This window comes from Aphelocoma coerulescens, chromosome 4 (genome assembly GCF_041296385.1).
Source record: "Aphelocoma coerulescens isolate FSJ_1873_10779 chromosome 4, UR_Acoe_1.0, whole genome shotgun sequence".
Classification (NCBI taxonomy): domain Eukaryota; kingdom Metazoa; phylum Chordata; class Aves; order Passeriformes; family Corvidae; genus Aphelocoma; species Aphelocoma coerulescens.
The window spans coordinates 50,408,799-50,430,141 of NC_091017.1; the positions used below are offsets into that span (position 1 = coordinate 50,408,799).

Here is a 21,343-nt window from a genome sequence, read left to right on the forward strand (position 1 = left end):
GCCAAATGCTAGGTTCACTTGAAAAATTCATGTCCCAATTTATGGTTTAAAGCATGAGGTGAGATTGGTAGTTGCATCTGAAAGTCTTTTGTCATTAAACATCAAAAGGAGATAGCTTTTTAAAAAGCATTTCTTTTTGTATCAAGCAAGCCAATTGTATTATTTTTGGTATTTTTATCTTGGCAGCATTACCAAATGATGGACTACTTTTTAAATCTGTTTTTACACTCTCAGTGTGAAGCAGGGAAAATGCAATAGATAAAGCATACTGTGCAGAAAGAGTATCTATCAACAAGTTTGTTTCATGTTTTAGCTGTCAGAACTGTTTTCAGGCTATTTATAGTTGCAATTTTTTTTCTTCTCACTGTCATTCTTGGCCTTTCCTCCCTGGTTTATATTTAGATTTAAAATGAAAGAGAAGACCAATTAGAATTTCTGAATTTGAAGTTTTAATGAAAACACCCTTTTTTTTTTTTTTTCCCCCTTCTAACCTCACAGTAACTCAGAACAATTTCATTTAGGAAAAAATAATGTAAAAAAGTTGTATACATACTAAATGGAATTTTAATGTAAAACAAGAAAAGGAGCACAGGGAGTATCCTGCTGGAAAAACAGAATATATTACTTATAGTGATAAAGTCTGGAGGCCAGAGGGAGACTAAAAGACAAGGAAGATTAAATCTAAAAGAAGTATATTCCTTTGGAAGGTTTAAGAATAAAAGAATAGAGGTCTTCCCAGTCACATTCTCTTCAGTGTAAGCTGAAAGGCTGGAGTGGTAAGCATCATGACAGTTTATTAAGTGGATAATATAGAGAAATACCTCTCAGAGCTGATCTGAAAAAAGGCAAAATAAAAACTATTTTCTTTTTTGTCTCTTAACTTATCTCTGAAACTAAAAATGGTTTTTGTTGATAGTTGGACAAAGGAAATATATTTTTTTGGTGTTTTTAACTTAAAAATGATAAAGCAAAAGAATTAATTTCATTACGACTGTCAAATCGTATGACATTCTGTTCTCTAGGCAGGGACTATCTTGGTGCCCAGGATTCAGTTTTCTGTTCTGAAAAGGCCTGAACATAATGTACTTTAAGAGGATGTGAATAACAGGTTTCTCTGGCAGCTGACCACACTGAATTTTCATGTAGCATTAAAGCCTGCTTTTCTAGTTTTAGCTAGACACGCCTTGGTATGTAACAAGGCAATGGAAAGCACTTAAATCTTAAAAGTCTGAATTTATGATAGGTATGTGAAAGGTGAATTTATGATAGTTGTATTGCAGCAGTGATGACAGTGTGATTTTTGAGTCTCTCCTGACTCATAAACAGTAAAAGAGCAAAGACTAGATGAAGGTTTTGCCACAAGACTCACAGCAGAGCCAGGCTGTTGCAAGATTTGCCAAGTAATCTGAATTGTGGTCGTAGTCTGAGTCCTGGATACTGCTCCTTGGTGACATAGAAGTATCTATTGAGACTGGCACTGATAAATTATTCTGTGCCCAGCTCAGTCCCATCTTGAAAATGGAGTGGTAGATCTAGTGGTAAATTACTGCCATAAACCCTCTTCCTACAGCATCTGCAAGGTATGTGGCACGTCTCTTGTGGTTCTTGCCCAAAAAAAACATATGGGTCTTTGGTAAAAGATGTATATTTCAGCCAACTTTCACTATGCTTTAGTTTCTTGTCCTTTCCTGCAGAAAAGGCTGTCTTTCCTGTGATTAGTACAGATAACAAATAGGAACGTGTTTGCTTACACAACCATTGGTGGTTTACAGTCACTGCAGTTAATCGGTTTGAAATACACCTGCTTCCATTTTGTTGCTAAATTAAAAGGCTTGCTTCATGGCTATACAGACTTGAAGGTGAGAATATTAAGTGACAAAATTACTGTTGCACATTCACACTCCCTCTCACAGCTGCAGAATTTCCATTTAAAGCTGCAGTAAAGACTTACCTAATGCCAGGTTTAAATGTGCTGTATTCATCTGTGTAATTTACTTCTAGAGAGAAAACCAGAACATTAATAAAGAGAAGGAATAGAAACTCATAATAGGTTATAATCACTAGTGGTAATATCAAAAGGAAACCTTTTAACAACCTTGTAAGGATTTGATATTATAGCTTCATTTTATTTCTTGTACCTGAAAGAAAGAAAAAGACTTTCAATAATTTGAGATACTAGTATTTTTGTTAAATTTTGGTTTAATAGGCACCAAAATGTATTATATACACATATCTCCATTTTAGCATTGTGGAAATACATGTGAGGACTCGTCACAGGTTTTCATCTTTGCATTAATTTAGAAGTGTTTGGAAGCATTTGAAGACTTTTTAAATACATACTGTATATTTACATATGATGAACTATAGGGTGCCCAAATGCACTTATCTAAATATTTTATTATAATTTATCAACGGTGTGCATATTCCAATACAGTAAAAATATTATAGTAGAGATATTTAAAAAATCTGGATAATTGTCCTGCTGCTTTGTGGCCTCCTTTGTATAAATAAAACAATTTACTAAAATTTATGCATGCAGCAGTAATTATTACATAGTCATAACAATTTTTCAGTATGTTACAGTAATGGCAAAATAGAGAACAGAAATTAATGCACATTTTCATATGGCACAGAGAACTCACCTTTAAAATGTAAATATGGTACCCTATGAAGCAGTTAAAATGCTAAAGGTAAGTAACTTAGATGACTTCTGATATGGTTAAAGTGAGATTTCCAAACAAGATTTTACCAATTTAGATAAAATTCATATCATCAACTGCTGATCAGATGTTGAAAGCAAAAGCTTCAAGGTGCTTGGGTTGTCTGCACTGTTGCTCTAGTCTCAGTCCATTAATGTTAGTAACTACTCTCTAGAGATGCCAATTTCTTCATTTTGGCTAGAGATAAAATATAAGTAATCTGTGTTCCTAACTTAGGCAACTAATGTGATGGCTAGACTTAATGTAGACATTCCTGAAATATTCCTCTGAGCTTTTAACTTTTCAAAATCAAACTATTTATTTATGGAATGTCATCACTGGAGGGCAAATGCCCTTTACTTTTATCAAAAGATATAAATTATTTTATTTTAGAGCTTTCTGAAGCAGATGCATCCTTGCCTGTATCAAAAATAGTGTGGCCAGCAGGACCACAGCAATGATGGTCCCCTGGTGCACTAGTGAGGCCTCACCTCAAGTCCTGTGTCCAGTTCTGGGCCCCTCATTTCAAGAAGATAACTGAGCATGTCCAGAGAAGGGCAACAGAGCTGATGCAGGGTCTAGAGAGTGAGTACTATGAGGAGCAGCTGAGAGAACTGGGATTGTTTAGCCTGGAGTAAAGGAGGCTTGGGAAAGACCTCATCCCTCTCTACAACTTCCAGAAAGTGGGCTGTAGCAAGGGGCAGATCGGTCTCTTCTCCCCAGTGACTAATGACAGGACAAGAGGAAATGTTCTCAAGTTATACCAGAGGAGGTTCAGATTGGACATCAGGAAGAATTTGTCCACTGAAAGGGTGGTCAAGCATTGAATGGGCTGCCCAGGGAAGTGATGGAGTCACCATCCCTGGAAGCATTCGAGAAATGACTGGATATGACAATTAGTGCTATGGTTAATTGTCAAAGTAGCAATCAGTTAAGGGCTGGACTTGATGATCCTGGAGGTCTTTTCCAAACTTAGTGATTCTGTGATTCTGTGAAACTGGATAGGCATCCCTGGCTAGGTTTCGTGGGTAGGCAGCTGTACATTATATTTTTCAGAAAGCTTCAAAATGGGAAATTATTGCTGTTTGTTCTAGAAACTGTGTGAGAAACAATTTTCTCATACTCTCATTTTGTACTTGGGATATCCAAGTTTATGTACCATTCTTTTACATTCCAGGTGAGTCCCCTGGTTATGAAGCAACTGACTGTTGTTTGATAGTCTTCTTATTCATTGATTAATTCATTTTTCATCAGAGAAACAACAACTCTGCTTTGAAACTCATTAACAATTCATTGGAGCATAAGCCTGAGTGTTCCAAAAGCTAGGGTTATCTACTACAACAAAGTGAAAATATGATCTTTTTGATTTATTAAATATTAAAATAATCCATTAAAATTCTATATTTGGAATGTAGACAGGTACACTTTTTGTGTTGGATGAACTATGATGAACCCAAAATCATTTACACAATTTTAAGAAAAGTGCAAGTCCAGATTATCATCTATATGAAAAGATGATGAATTTTGAGGGGGAGTATTAGAAATTATTTACTGTGAAATCTCAATGTAAGCTTTAAGTCTATCCATATATCTAGCTGTTGTAAAGTTTCAAGGAGGCTGTATCAATTCAAGCAAAAAATGATTGTATTTCATCATTTTTATTGTCATGTGTATCTCCATCTGTTATACATAATAGGGAAAAAAGTAAAAGATATTACAGGAATTATTATTTTTTTTAAATCTCTTTGCTCTAAACCCTTTATATATATTTCAATTCCATTCATGTTTTGAGGAACTATTCAAATTTAATGTGACTTCTCAGCAGTTTCATTTACATTTATAGGCTTTTTCATCTCAGAGGGAGCATTTAGAATAGCCATTTCCAATTATTAATTGAATGATGTTACTGCTATTCTCAGTCCAGATTTTATTCAAATAGATTTACTTTTTCAGAAAAGTAAAGCAAGTGGTGGCCAAACATAGATTTTAGAAGTGAACCTTCAAAAAATTAGATTAATAAGAAACTGAACAGATAGGTACAATCCAGTTTCATTTGCATTGCAAGACAAGAGGTATCTCAACTGCCCACCAGTAGGAAGTTATGTTTCAAATGTTTCTACTTAATAAGCTAAAATGCTGTTTAAGATACTGACTGTTGCAATTTTGCAAGTATTTCCTGGAGATGCAATTTGCTTTGATCAAAATTTAGCACACTGAAAGTGCTGAATTTTGATTTATTGGGGAACTTGTTCTTCTTATTTAAATAAAAGGCTTAGTAGAAGTCTTGTTTTAGTAAAGCCGCCATACAGAAAATATGCATCAAATTAGTCATATTCAAGGACTTTGAGTAATAAATCTAAATCACTTCCTTTAGAATTTACTTTTTAATAGCAGCTTACCTCTGAAGATTTCAATACACATGCTTTAGTTTATAAGTAAACAACTGCATCTAGTCAGGCTGTACTACAGCTTTCTATCTATAATATACCTCATATATGGCCGCATCAGTGTCATATCTGAAACCTTCACCACTTAACATTAGTCAGTTTTGCTGCTGAGGGACTCTGCAAGATTGAAATGCCAGCAATCATATCAATCATGTTTTCATAAAATAACTCACTTATTTTCATTTTAGTCATGTACACCTCCATAGCAAAAATCCAGTTGAATCCTACCTTTTTAATACAAGTACCTAGTTAAATTACACTTCAAGTAACTTATAAAATTGGAAGTCTTGAAGAGATGCACAACCAACATGAAGGCCAGAAGCTGCATTCCTACTCATCCCAAAATAAACTGTAATAACTGGGCTTTTATAAAAGAAGGAACAAATATTTTATGCAATCTTTTTATGACCATTGGTTTGTGTAGTTGAATATTTCTGGGGGTTTTTTCCAGACTGTCGGTGATTAGCTCTTCCAAGGACTTAGGACTGAACAACAGCTATCGAAGCTCACAAAAGCCCTTTTAAATTTTATCTATGTACCCATGGTAAAAGAATTAAGAATTATATTTTTTATTGTAATTAAATTTTTAAAACGTACAAGTTCCAAACATCAAACACGTAGTCTGTGTTTTTAAGGTTGCTTCAATGGTAAAAAAATATTGATTTTTTATTCCTCTTTCTGAAATCTGTCAATGCTTTAACTTAACTCATTAGTGTGCAACAAGTAAAATTGCAAGCTTTAAAAATAATGAATATTTTACAAACCCTTCTTCCCTTCTTTAAAGTCTGTAACTTGGAGGACAAACTGGTATCCCAAACTAGTACTTGCATAATCTTAGTAACTGTTGCTTGATGTTTCTGAAAAACCTAGTGAAAGATCAAGGTGGTAAAACTGAGCTGTGTCTGTGATGCTGCAATACCATATAGTTTGTATACATCGAATTGGTTCACAATTCCATTGTGAGGTGATTTGCTTACACAAATGAAGTGAAGGAGTGGGATAAGGGTAATATGTGGGTCATTTCCCACAGCAAAATACTTCATTAGTTTTTAGTTCTTGCCTTATCTTCAGCCAGCATTCTTTTCACAAAACAAAACAAAATATACCCCGCACTCCAACAAGCCCCACCAAAAAACCAATCAAAAAAAAAAACCAACCAACCAACCAACCAAAACCCCAGCTCAATCTTGTCATCATAGTCGCTTAAAAAGCCACTGAACGGTACTATTTTGTTATGTAAGCTAATTACTCAGAAAGTATGAAAGGATTATTTGCTCGTTGAATAAATGAAAAAAACTTCCTCAGCATACACATACAGAAGCAAATATAATGCAGAACCAAATGACAATGTTGCACTTCCATTTTTTTTATGACACTTCTCATTTCCCAAAGGCTGAATTTCAGGAAACAGTAAGTTGGGTAGAAATTAGTAGTTTGCACTTGTACCAAAAGGGTAATTTTGATTTGCTCTGTGTCAAAGAAGTGTCTTAAAGGTCTGGTGTTTATAAATCAGCTATGCATAAAAAGGTTTCTCTATAAATACCGAATTGAACTTTTGGCCTTTTACCTGACTCATGTTGTTTACTGAGTTTTCTCCAGCAACCTCTATAACAACTGGTATTCTTTGATCAGTAATTTGGCTGCAGAGATGCTTCTTTCTTAGTGAAGTCTTTACTTAACTCATTCTCTTCCACTGGAAGCTGAAGGTGTGAGCAATTTTGTTCAGTTACACTTAACAGTTTTGATTTTAGATCCTTTGCACTTGTGATTTTATTTCCTCTAAAAGGATCACTTTTTATAGTTATCCATTCTAACTCATGTTCCTTTGAATTCAGTTCCCTAACTACTTCCTCTGAGCTGTACTTGAAAGGGCCTTAAGGTTCAAGCCTTTTCTTTTTATACCTTTTTTTGTATTTATTCATCTCTCACTAGAATTTCACTCATCTCAAAGTAGGTCTTGGCTATGATTCTGTAAGTCTGGGAATACAGTTATTAGAAGCTCCTCTTATTTCTGTTAAAAAAAAGTGTTTTAACACAGTAACTTATCAAATACCTAAAGTATATTTCATTCATTAAAAAAATAATGCTATGGATTTTGAATTTGGATTTATAGTTCTCTTTATTTAGTTATATCATTAGAAGGTATGTTCGTAGTAACATTTCTTAAGAGTACTAAGCTACATGGTCTAAACTTCCCATCAAATTACTACAGATTTGCATATAGTAAATTTAAAAAAAAAAAAATCAGCTTTTTCTTCTGTATTTTTTAGTAACACTGATCAATTTCTTTTATTTCCTGTACAATCACTTTTCTTTTTTCTTGATCCTGCTGTTTAACTGCTTGAAACATGTCAGTAAATTCCGGTTGGCTGATCTTTTTCACCTTTCTTACTAAAACCAAGATAACTGAAAGTGCCTGCTTTTATTCCACAACGTAATAAAGGGAATTGGAGATATTATTGAACTTTTTGAAAGCATTTTTTTTAACGTTAAAGTATTTACCACAAGAACTGTTATGCTTCTGCTTTTGAGGCTGTATGAGAAGAAGAAAACTTACTAAGATTGCATCTTCAAATAGCAAAAGGAGAATATTTGGTTTGGTTTAACTATATTTTATGTAATTATATCAGTTTGTCCTTAATTCTACATGCCTGGATTTCAGGTCTGCTTGAAAAACCTGGTCTTTCTTTCCAAAATTCTATTTTCTTAGGGAAAAAATGCCTTGTCTTTTTTAAAAAAAAATGATGCTGAAAGTGAGGAAATACTAAAGCTGGGTTATAACCAGCTGTCATTTAACTTCTATTATCAGTCTTTGCCTGATATTACCGTTGGCACTTCTGATTGATTTAATGTCTGACTCATACTAAAATGAAGTTTTGTGCATCTTTGCATTGATAATGCTCTTTCAAATACTACAGGCAGGGTATTCTCATAAGTAAAGACTGGCAACTCTGCATTCTGCTCAGCTATTTACATCTTCATAGCCCATTGCCACCTTCAAAAATATAAAGGGCCCTTAGTTGTAGAAAGCATTTCATTTTACTGATGAAAGAGATGAATGTAATCTGGAAACACATTATTTGATTTTTGATATTCAGCTCCCAGAGGGTTTCATTATAGATGGGGATGGGCCTAGTGACACAAGGCCTGGCTATACAGACATGGTATTCCAGTATTTTAAAGGAAAGAGAACAACAATTCATTGCCAGATTTAAAAAACAGACTCTGCACAGCACATTTAGGAATAATACTTGGAAAAAAGATTCTGGGTTTTTTCCTCCTGTGGTTTTCCATAACACTCAGCAAAGCTTGATGTTGAGGTTTTTTTGGGAGATTTTCAAAGCAGCAGTTGTAATAAAGTTGTTTTCGATGTTCTTTTCCAGAATATTTGTAAAGGTTATAGATTTCTGGAGATGAAAAAGTAGGATTTTAATTCATTATGCTCAGAAATCTTATCTTCCCATCTTCAATACTCCATACTAGTTGACCATTTTACAATGAAGGTTTTGAGGAGGTGTTTGGTTTTTTTTTTTTTTTTTGTTTTGGTTGGTTGGTTTGGTTTGGTTTGTTTTTTCTTCTTTTAATGAAGGTGGAGTTTAGAAAATTATAATCAGTTTAAAAAACAATTTCATCAATTTAACATTTATAACTTCATTGCGCTTTCAAATTCCGGTAAGGATTGGAAACTAAATATCATTAGTTAACTGCAAAAATATTTAATAGCTACCTTCCTTGACATTCACAGTTTATGAAAAAGTTTGCAAAATATTTAAATATTTAAAAAAATTGAAAACATTTTATTGTATTTAAAATATTGTAGCAAATAGAGTGGTGCCTCTGTTGAGCACTTCTTACAGATCTACTGTGAGATATTGTAGGCATATTTTTTGGTTTACTCAGAATTCAAGTCTCAGAACAAAAGAAACCTTCTGTTGTTGAAGCATGGCAATTAATTCAAGAATATTTAGTAATCAGCTATAGTTATCCCAGACAGTTTCCTTGACTTTATTGTGATAGAAGATAAATGCATTATCTGTTTTACACATTTTTATTCAGTTATTTCACCTTTGCTGGAAGTTCTCTGTTGGTAAGACTTCCACTCCCTAGTTCTAGGCTATTTGCATTACACAACGACCAGTAAACTATCTTCATAGAAGGAAAGTAAAATTTATGTAAGTGGATGACAAAAATACTGGCATTGAATAAATCAGTAAACAAGGATGATTGTTCAGGGAGGGAAAGAAAGAAGGCTGATTTCAAACGCCTAAGAACACAGGGAGGCTATTTCTACCTATTAAATGTGAATTGAGTGGTATAAATAACTTTTATGTGTTCAGTCCCTGTAGGTGAGAGTTAAGAGAAATGCTTATTTTATAGTTCTGTTCCCTACTTATAAATTTCTTGAGTTTTCTATTACTTTAACAAAGAACAAAAATCCCAATTATTTATTTTTTGTGTTTCCCCCCCCCCCTCATTTTCTTTCAAGAAATGCATTTAAAATTGATTATGTAAAGAACTGTCTTTTTTTTCAAATAACTTCAGTGAATGTTTACCAGAATTCTATTTTTTTAATTGAAGAGGAGTTTGTCATGAAAAATCTTGGTCATCTAATGAAAACTGTGGAATTATCAAATTCAACTGGGACCTAGTAATATAAATCAAAATTCAATAGAGAAGCAATTCAGTTTTGGAAAATTGTTACCCATTTTCTTTGCCTGGATTTTAAATGCCCAGTAGGAGATACCTTAGCATCCACTACTAACACTCAACCCAAAGCGCATTCCATGAGAATAAAATTATTCAGTGAGAAAGATCTGATGGAAGGAAACTCTGAAACTGTCAGATATCTAGATTGAGCCAGCAACTTCAGGCAATTGACTGTTATTTCAAATTTCTAACAGCTTGGCATGTCAATTTAAGTAATCAAAATAACCACAGTTTAAAATACAGCAGATATTTCTCTACTGTGTTTTTGTCACACAAATTTATGATATTATTTCCATTTTCTGTAAAATAACTGTTCTCCAAGATATGGAGATAAACATTCAGGCAAACCATTGCTGAAAAATTTGGATCTGTAAGTGTTTCAGATATGTATGTGAAATTCTTCTACTGATAAGCAGAAATCCAGAGTTTCACAGGATTTTGGTCCAGATTTTGATATAGAAATGAAAATGTAAATATGAAGAAACATTTGTAATCATTAATAATGGATTTGATCAGACATTTTTGCCTAAAAGTATCAATTTGTGGTTATATATTTCGATGTATTTCAATGCGTTTTTATTTTCCAAAGTAATTGTACTGTATTTTATTTATGTATTTTAGGCACAGAAGGGGCAGTGTTTGGGCACTCTGTGGAGACACCCCATATCAGAGCAGAACCTTCCCAAGACCTCAAGTAGGTGTTCAAAGAGTTGTTTTAAAATCAAGCATTCTCAACAAAAGTTGTCTGGATTAAAAGAAGAATATCTGTATAGTAATATATATACTGCCTATTTAATGACTCATAGATATCCAAAACACTGGAAGACTCCAGTTTGTTCTAGCTAGTCACAAAATCCCCACGAAGTTCTATCACATGAAATGTAAAATACAGTGCTTTTTTATATATGACCTGCCTCCCCTAGTAGAATTCTTGAGAAATATGTTTTCCCTAGAGACTGGAATATTCAGGTGATTTTAAGGTCCAATGTGTACAGTATTGTTCAATAGCATCAGACCAGGTGTTTGATTTTTTATGAGCTGTTACAGAATATATAAAAGTCAAGTTAAAGTAAACAGTCCCAGATTTTTACATTTAGTGGTGTTTCTGGGTTGTTGTTATTTTTGAATACTACACACACACTTTTCAAAAATTCATTACCAAGTGAGGCTCCATTTCTAAATGAAAAAAATCCAGAGTTTACTGTACATAGTGTAAAAAGTGGAGGAATCAGTAGATAGTAGAAGATCAAGTTTAAAATTTACTAAGGTATCTGTAGATTGAGAAAGAAAACTTAGAAAAGTTTAAAGCGAAAGCTTTTCTTTGAAGTGCATGTATGTGCACTGCTAAGTACTAATCTGTGATTTATATGGATGAGTAATGATAATCATAAAAATTCAAAGGTCCTTCCTTGTGTTCCTCCCAGCAGAACTGGTGAGAAACAGCACAGACTTTGATTAAATTCTACTATGATTTTTTGAACATTATATAACTATCCCTTTACCTGCCCAGAAGTGTTTATGATTAATTGCTACAGAATAGCATGGTTAAATGCTCTTCCTTACATTTTCAAAGGCATTTAGGATCATTGGCCAATAATGATGTTGAGGAAACCATTTGCAGGACGCTGTCCACGTGGACAAGTTTGACCATTGTATGTGGAGTGTGCGAAGTAAATGTGTGTTTGATTATTTACACTAAACATTTTAAAGTAATGTATAGCTCTGGGGTCTTCCAGAGGATCATGCTCACTGGATTTCTGTCTTAAAAATCTCTATCCACTTCTATGACTCCTGTCAGTCCTTTGTGAAAAATAATTATAAAGGCATTTATTAGTGACAATCACCAAGGTCATATGGTCTCTAATCAGAGGAAGTTCAGCAGAAATCAAAGTAGAAACATAACAAGCTTTTCTTTTTTCAGGGGACCAAATATTTGGGTTAAAGGCTGGAATTTGTTCCACTCAAAGGAACATGGAAACACTGCTTTCTCTACTTCTTTTTAATCATTAAATAATATCAACAGAGTCAAAATGTGTGTAAAACAGATTATCCTGGGTCTTCAGGATTAAGTAAGGTTAAAATCATCTCATGTTGCTTCTGAAATTTACACATGGGACATTAACCCCTCCAGTCTTTTGTCTTAATTCATTGCCATGATTCCTATTGTTGCTTAATGTTTTCAACTCCACTGTTCCTTCAGTTCATTTTTCCAAGATGGGCTTAAAGTAGTACGCATTTGGCATTCAACTTTCTGCCCTTTCATTAATAACTAATTTAACCCATACTTTTTATTAATAAAATTGAAGAAATAGAAAACCTTGAAGCTTGGTCAAGCAACCTTAGCTTACCTGTAAGTGATTTATTCTTAATATATTCCGTCCATACTGTGTTTTGCAAGGTTTTGTAAGCATGTGCTCCACTCTATTATTTGGGAGTCTGTCATATTCTTTTTTAAAACTCTCAAGTCAATTTAACAATTTTAAAATGATGACAATTACTATAAGGAAATTTCAGTGGGCTGAAATTTCTTTATAGTAATTGTCATTATTAATTTTTAATGTTTTCGAATAAACTTACCCAGTGTGTTCAATAATGGCAGTCCGAAAAGTATTTTTCCAAGTGTTGCATCCCTGTGTCTTTGAATGGTTAAAGCTGACGGTAAGTAATGGGAGAGTAGAAAATTTGTTGAATTAACATTTTTCTTTTTTTTCAGTGGACAGACTTGAATGCAATTTGACAGCAAGTTGCAGTGCTTAAGTGCAAATATATTAGGCTATGAGAATGATTGTATACAGGGCTGAAAGATAATAGAATATACATTAGATCATTATTAAAGTATAAATTATCCCATATTTTTCATGTCAGATTATGTATTTGTGGCCAATCAATAAACCTCAGGCATGATACTTTTTTTTCTTTTTCCCCAAAATAAAATATGCTGGACACCTAATTCATAGCCTTGTATATGTAAAACAATTGACTACTGAATTTCAAAAATTGAGCAATGACCACCTTGATTACTCTGAATGGAACATAACTAGAAAATTTTGTCTAAGAATTTGATAACCACAAGGATTATACTACTTCCTGGGATTTTAGTTTAATCTATTGTAGACAGGGAGACAAAAAGGGAAAGTCAGATTCACATTAGCTCCACATATCTAAACCTTGCCTCAGACACTCTTAGTTCTGCAGCCAGATTTTGAGGTCTTCATACAGAGAAGCTCCCCTCATATTTACTATTAAAATTTTGCTGTGTAAAAATAAACCTTAGTTGAGTTCTTACGTAATTCATTCCTATGTGTCCAACCACTTTGGTCGTATCTTTCTCCTTTCTTGCATTTTCAAATAATAGCTAGAAAGGTTTTGCTTTCAGACAGTGTTGTTATATGTCCTTTGTGAAAGCTTTTGTATCAAATCCCAAAAACTAATTAAAGATGGCTTTCATTAGTTGGGATAAGTAGCATAAAAGAATCATGCATTAGAATCAGGAAAATGAATTATATCTTAATAATTTAATCTTCCTATTTCTCTTGCTACTGTTTCTCACAGGAACACAGTTAGGAAAACTAAACTGCCAATATATTCCCCAGTTACTGGTTTTAGGCCAATAGTACATTAAAACATGGTGCACTAATAGGCAATATCCATGCACAAAATAGACAGTAGTTAGATGCAGATAAATTTGCTCTCAATAACCTTCATCCTTTATAAGAGGATGAATTAATTTTTTGTTGTCCTCTGGAGATAAATGCAAGATAAATTTATTTTTTTTTCTCTTCTATGTCATGCCTCGCATACCACTACCAGTTAATCCTGCAAGCTAATGCTGGGCATAATGACATGAAAATTGCTCAAGTGGCAAGGAACCACACAAGAGAGTTGGATCCTACTTTAGTAAGAATTAAAAATACATGTATCTTACACAGGAGGTCTGGTTCACTCAGAGTTGTCTGATGGTTTGTAAGAGACACCTTTTGTGATATTTAAGGGGTGGTTTACTAATAGGCAAAAATATCTATTCTGTAAAAGCCTGGAGCCAGAGAACACATGAGAAATTTTGACCTTAGCCTGTTAGTCAACTGAGCAGGGTGAGAGTGACAGAATCACCTTGACTCTGTTCATCTATTTTTAGCCAGAAATCAAATAATAAACAAAACCTCATCAAAAGGTAGAAGATGCAGCAGAGTAAATAAACCCGTCTTCCTTACTATACTGTTTTAATGATATCAGATTCTAGCTTCTTTCAGTGTCCTTTTTTAATAAAATAGAAATAATCATTATTTTTGTTTTCATAATTTGGGTTAGTTATTTCATTGTTTGGGCATGTGTATTGACCAAAACTTGTTTGCTTAGTTTTATGACTAGCTGTTGAAAATATGATTTTTTTCAACATGTTCATACAAAAAATAGGTATTAGTAAAATTCAAAAAATTTCCAATAGTTAAGCTTCTCTTTTTAAATATATATTTGCTTATATATATATATATGTATACACACATATATATGTATATAAAACAATTTAAAAATACATTGAAGTAAACAGAGAAGAGAGCCAGTAATTAAAGGTTGTAGTTGCTGTGCAGATAGGACAGAGTAGAAACAAAAAGTAGATCTGTATGGCTCTTAAACAGAAAGAATAATTTGCTTTAGTGTTCAGTGATGATGATTATATTTGACATTGGAAAGGGAAAAGGTAGGAACCAAGATATGAAGGATAAAAATATTACTATCACAAGAGATAGAAAAATCCATTGAGTTTCATATGGTTGATTTTGGATGCTGGAGCCTCCCTTTAGCCTCCAGGCTAAACTACCCCAGCTCCCTCAGCCACTCCTATGTCTTACACTGTAGACCCTTCCCAGCTCTGTTGCCCTTCTCTGGACATGCTCCAGCACCTCAATATCTTTCTTACAGTGAGGGGCCCGGAACTGGACACAGGATTCAAACTGCAGCCTCACTAGTGCTGAGTACAGGTGACAATCACTGCCCTGGTCACACCATTGCTGATACAGGCCAGGATGCCACTGGCCTTCTTGGCCACCTGGGCACACACTGGGTCATGTTCAGCTGCTGTCAACCAGCACCCCCAGGTGCTTTTCTGTTGGGCTTTATGATTATGCCATGTCATGGCTCCAGGAACCCACAGATGCTCCAAGCATAGCTGTGTGAGGCTACACAGGATTGTGAGAGTAAATATATTACCCTATCAACCTCATCTGAAAACCCATATAAAGCTCGTAGGCGCAGAAAGCATTTGCACAGTGCTGAGTTAATGAAAGGCATGGCAACTTTACACTGCAATTAGTGTGAAGATAGCCGAGGTTGTTTACATGAAGCTCCCTCAGGTCTAACAGCAGGCATGACCAGTGCTCAGAGCACCATAGGAAGATATTCAAGGTTTCAGGAGGTGCCCTCGGCTCCTGCAAGGCTTGTTTCAACTGTGGTTGCTCTTCAACTGCTTCCAGATCCAAGCTGCTACTTAAATAATTCTAATTTCACATAGGTCCAGCCTAGGACTAGGTACAACAGCCCACAATTTGTTCAAGCTCTTTGTTTTCACAGATACTGCAGGTAGAAGTGTTTCACTCTCTTTTTCAATGGAAGTTGAGCAACAGTCCTCAATGACCAGGAGATGACATTAGAAATACTAGAACTCATTTCTGATGTGCTTTGGACTCTAAACCAGAGTCGTGTTTCACCATACCTGCATACTCCATTTTGCTGTAGGTTTTCTGATGAAACATGATTTGATATACTACTTAGAGTCCATAAAATTTGTACGGTACAACATTAAGTAATGTTGCTGTAACATAGTATTTTCATTTCATGTCTTTCTTTTGATTCTAAGTGAACAGGCTTACTAATGCATTACTAAAAAGGTCTACTTTTATTTTTTTTCCATCTGAGCAATATTTAGTTTTTTTTTAGTCTTTCCTTATACTAAATTTCTCCACAGACATTTTTTCCTCACTGTTCCTTTTCCTTTTCTGCGAGTATCTTCCTTTTCAGTGACACTGTTTAACTACTTCCACAAGGAAACAAGGCTTCTGAATTTTGCTGTGTGTCTGTCTATTCTCTCCTCTCATGTCCCTCAGAGTTTGTGAAGCAGTTAGGCAGTTTTGTACATATTTAATAGAAAGGCAAAAGATCTTTAGGTTTCTCTGCGTTTTCTGAAAGCCACTGTCCATCTAGAAACATGTCTTGGGGTGACTTTATGATGTGTATCCCATAATGCTGCCCTATGCCCAGAAATTAATTCTTGCGCCTTTTTATGCCTTTAAACTGAGCCTGAGAGGAGGAAGGAAAAACTGAGCAAAACTTTTTCAAAGCAGTTTGCAGCTTGTTCAAGGTCACACACAGCAACTTTTTTTTTCCAGCTGCGGCAGGGGAGCAAGGAAGCACCCGGCTTACTGCTGCCTGGTCAGCTTTTGGCCAGTTTCAGCTTCTTTTTTCTCCACAGAGAGACTGAGAGTTGAACTTTTTTTCCTTCCCTGGAATTTCAGATTTTCTCCCTTTTTTACTGGACTGCTTCAATATCAGAGCACATCGGGAGGACTTTCCACCAAGTGCAGAGGGCCTGGCCCTGGGCCAAGCCCCAGCTCCGAGGAGACCAAAGGGAGGACTCTTAACACTTTCCCAGGTTTTTTCCTTCACAGCAAAATTTTATTATTTAGCATTATTTTCCTTTTCCCGTGTGTTTGCTAAATAAATAGTTTTCATTTCCTTCACTTTCTGAGGAAAATTTATTTTTCCCAAACCTGGTGGGGGAAGGGTGGTGACCTGCCTTCTCTCAGAGGATATATTTCTAAATTTGGCCAAACTGGCACAAAACAGTAACTGAAAAGCAGCTCACAGTACTAGTATTTCCTGCTGTAACTTTACCCATTTGTATACACCTGGCTTCAGAATACCCTCAGCTTCTGAAACATCTTGCTTCATGGTCAGGTGAAGGTTATAGCATGTGGAGTACATGGAATTTATAGCAGTGTTGTGGTTGGGAGTGCAGAAGTGTGGTTTGGGTTCTAAGCACCATGTCAGTGCCAGACAAAGGATCTGGAGCTCATAGAGACTGGATATAAGAACAAGGAGGCTCAGAAGTTACAGGGAGTACACGAGTTTATAAAACTATTAGTTCTGCAGTCCACCAAACTGCTCCCACTGCTTATAGCTATAATTATACAGAGAACTCCAAAGATAGCCTTTAGCCCTAGAGAAGAATGCATGATTTTACATGTCTTATCCTCAATTCACATTTTACCATTTGTTGTATCTCAAGATGGAATTCACTTCCAAAAGAATTAACAAACCTTTTTGACTTCTTCACTATCTACCACTCCATTTTGTATTGCAGAAAGTAAAAATACCTCTCTAGTTTGTTTGGACATGGTGGTTGCCCTAAAAAAGTGACTGAAAGTAAACTCACCAAACCTTTTCTGATTTGTTTTTATAACTGGCTGATTTTTTTGATTTTCTTCTTGGAATGTTTCGGTACAGTCCAAATATGGGACATTGGAAAGCATATTCCAAGCTCTCTGCTATGCTTAATCTGCAGAGTTTGAAGTAGACCTGTCAAAAGAATTTCAGCAGAATAATTTTCCATGATACGCAGTTTTATCAAAATGTGGGTCGAGCCATGTGGCAGTTTGTCTCAGCTAAAATAATCTGTTTATATCTGCTTAAGACTTCTTAGAGGAACAATGTAGAAACTATCATTAGACTATTGCATGTGGTCTGGACTGTTACTTCCCAATCACGGGAAGCTAATGGTTTTCAAAACTGAGACCCTTCAGACTCCCCCTGGCACTTTATCTTCAGATCTAACTCTTGACAAGCTTTTGAGCATTTACTGTGGGCATGTTGCTTCAATCTCTTTCTGACAAAACAGATTTCTATTTCAAGGAAATATATTCTGAAACACAACTCAGGTAATGGAGTTATTTCTGGAAAGAAGATAAACTTCATGTAAGAATGTTTAGCAGAAAGGCAGGGTATGTGTAGAAAGGGATTCAAGCCAGAATAAAAATCAGGAAGATAATGGAAAGGGAAACATTTAGGATATAATGGTGTAGGTCTAATTTGTCAGGACTATGACAAACCCTTTTCCCATACCTTTTCTTAAACAACTGTTTTGGGTTGTCTCATATCCAGAAGTTTACTCACAGCCTGGAAGTTTAGGCTTTCAAGCATGTTTTGGTATTTCTCCAAGAAATAAAAGCTCCTGTTCTAAACCTTGTATTTCTACTAATTTTCTTGATTTTCAAAGGTTTGAGTTTTAGTTAACTTACAACTGCATGATTTTTTACTACCTGAGATGCCACTTATGTTTTTGGTTTGTTTTCTTCTTAATATTACTTCTGGTTTTGATCGCTTCCTTGTCTTTAGCTTTTCTGGCTATGCCTTCACCCATGCTAAGAAACAATCATGCATTAAGTTCTCTTTAACCTTCCTCATATCACCTGCTTGTTTAGTCAAGCTCTTGTGTTAAATATTTGCTTTCTCCAGCCTTTCTCACTTTTTCTTGATGCTTCTTCGTTCTTTCTATTCATTTAATAACAATTCTGAAAAACTCTTCAATGATCTTTTATTCATTACTTTTCCTCCTCAGTAAGAATTATTTTTTTAATGTTCTCAGAAGAGATCCTTTATTTCCTTATGTGGGAACTTGTTTTTCTGATTTATCATCTTTGCCAAATAACATTAAAATATTCAGTTGTTTCAAATGTTGCTATGACAATGCAGACCTATTGGATTTAAACCTGTGGCACGTACAGGGCAATTAGAACTCATCTTTGAGGCCAGTGAAGTGATTTCTAGGTTAGTGAGAATTTTAGGAGTTGTAATAAGGGCATGCTGACACATGCCAAAGTCAGTGACATGCAGAACATGGACATAACATGAAATGCAGTACTGAGTGCCATTCTACTATTCTAATTTAAGTCATGAAAGTTTCCTCTTTGCTTAAGTTTATCATCCATGAGTTGAACAATTGGAAATTGGGAAAAAAAAAGTTAATATTTTCTGGTTCAGGCCAACACTAATTTCACAAAACTAACTTCACAAAAATTTCACTAATTTAATTCTCTGTTACTTAAGAGCTGTGTGTGCTGTCACAAAACTGAGAGACAAATCATGCCCAAGATTAGGTTTTCACATAAATGAAAGTAAGTTTCATATGAACATGAGAATTTTTCTTCTTAACAAAGAAAAGCTGATGATCAGTAAACAATATTAAGAATGCTGAGTCCTCCAAATTTACCCCTGCTTTTCAATAATAGTATTCAAAAAAATAAGCATTTTGTTAAAAGCATCAGAATACAACAAGCTTCAGGAAATAAAATTATTCTGGCAATAATTCATATGCATCTTGAAGAGGTGCATATTTTGATACATGTAAATGTATCAAAATATTTTTTGTCTCTTTTATATATATATGGTAAAATGTCCATGTATAAACTTGTAAATATCATAGATAATAAGATTGGAATGATTGAATAATCATGTTATTTTCAAATCATTCCCACTGTGATGTCAAATGTAGCTATTCAAGAATCCAATGTTTAAACAGTTACAATATCTTAATAAAAAGCTTTAAGATTTTTTGTCACCATGATCATAAAAGTCGCTGGCTATTCCTTATGTTGCAACCTGACTTCCAAGAAATTGACTTAATGGAAAGCCTAATTCTATCTATCATCATGAGTGTTCATTGGACTTCTTTAAGGACCCTTGGTCTCACTGGAGGACTCTTGAAAAATCTTTTTTTTTGAGCATCAGGACAGCTAACTGTTCCTTTCATAATAATAGAAATTGAAAGAATATATATTTCAAATTGTTTGAGGTTTCTGGAAAACAACATTTTCAAAATTATTTCGAAAAAAAATTTTTAATTCTAATTTGGAACAAAATCATTTCACTCGTGGGAGAGGAAAGTCCTGCATTCTCTGAGGTTTTGGGGTAGAGGGTACTTGTTTACAATCAAAAAGTAGGAAGAGGAATAGAGAGAGATTTGGTACACCCATTTACCTTCCTTCTCCTCTTTTTGTCTGACCCACCCACAGTTGCAGTCTGCCACAACTCTTGACCTACAGGTGTCAAGATTAATGTCACAATGATTTTAATCTATGGAAATCTGCAAAAGGCTTGCCAAGTAAATGTGTAGACTTTCCGTTGGTTTTATATTTGCAAAACTTTTTTTTCCTAACAGGGTTCCTATGCTCACTGAAAAAAAAGGCACAACAAAATGTGTTGGCAAGACTATAATATATAAAAGTTAAATATTGGGGAGTGTGGAATTATTTCTTGACCCCCAAATATAAAGATGTCAATAAAGAAGAAATTAGTTCCTGTTTTACTTGTGAGATCTCTAGCTGACATATTTTTAATCTACTGTTTCTAATACAAATTCTAAATCAGTAGAGGTATATATCAATTGTTTTACTAAGTAGCATGGATTGGATATAGGGCTTAAATAGAAATGAAGCAAATAAATTATTCACTTCTGCACAGGGGAATCTTCTATTTCCTTCTATTTTAAGAAATACTTTCCACTAGCCAACAGAAAAAAATTAACATAGATAAATTATATCCCATGTGAATATAAGGGATATGCAGGAGGTAAATCTAAAATATTGCTAAAAACCCAAAAGGAAGCCTTTTCTTTTGGTTCATATTTTAAATTATTTTTCTCTAATACTATCTAGGTCAGCTTGTAAACAGAAAATACCAAATGAAGAAAAAATATTTCTGCACTCCTGATGAGAAATATTTTAATACCTTCAAAGGAACATATTCAAGACATTTTAAAAGTTTCTCTTTTATAGCCATAATTCTTTCATTATTTCAGCTCAAATTCATATGCCTTTGATCTTATGAAATTTATCTTTTTTCACAAATTAACCACTGATAATTAAAAAGAAAAAGCCCTTCTCTGCTGTGGATAGATCATCTTGCTTCATCACATACAACAAATTGACCAATTATATTATTTAAAAACTCTTTTTAAAAGTCTCTTTGTCTTTCCTACAGTTCTGTAGTTTCTGTCTAATAATAGCAGTAGTTACCTTCTCCATCAGAGCAGTGTGTTGTTTGGGAAAGAAAAATTAATTCTCTTAATAGGATTCACTCATAGATGTAAATGCCACTGTGACAGGCCATCAGTAAATCTGAAAGGAAAGCAAATTCTCCACATGCTATTATAATAATGCACTTTTCCTTAGAGGGATGAGCATTACAGTGTAGGGTGTTACAATGAATTTATAGTAGAGATTAAAGGTATCAGAAACATGGTAAAGAAAAGACATTATAAAGAAGCTGCATATCAAACCTAATTTATCTCAAAACATTGCGGTAATAATCTATTTGTATAGACTTTTGCATTTGCAGTAGCATGCTGCAGTCACTTTTCAGATGCAGATCAGCCAAAGAATAACAGTAAGAAAAGTAAATGAGAACAGTAAAACAGATTTAAGCATTCAGTTTTACTAATAG

The 21,343-nt window shown here is 34.4% G+C and overlaps 1 protein-coding gene across 22 annotated transcripts in view; it reads left to right on the forward strand.

The window, feature by feature from the left end:
* Window positions 1–21,343, forward strand: part of SGCZ (sarcoglycan zeta) — a 346,473-nt gene that overhangs the window by 305,543 nt on the left and 19,587 nt on the right. For all 22 annotated transcript variants that reach the window (XR_011150719.1, XM_069014020.1, XM_069014009.1 and 19 more), the window contains one exon: window positions 10,475–10,547. Coding sequence is in view for 21 of the 22 variants with exons in the window: in XM_069014020.1 (XP_068870121.1) it covers window positions 10,475–10,547 (73 nt within the window). In the remaining variant the exon portion in view is untranslated. The remainder of the gene's footprint in view (window positions 1–10,474; window positions 10,548–21,343) is intronic.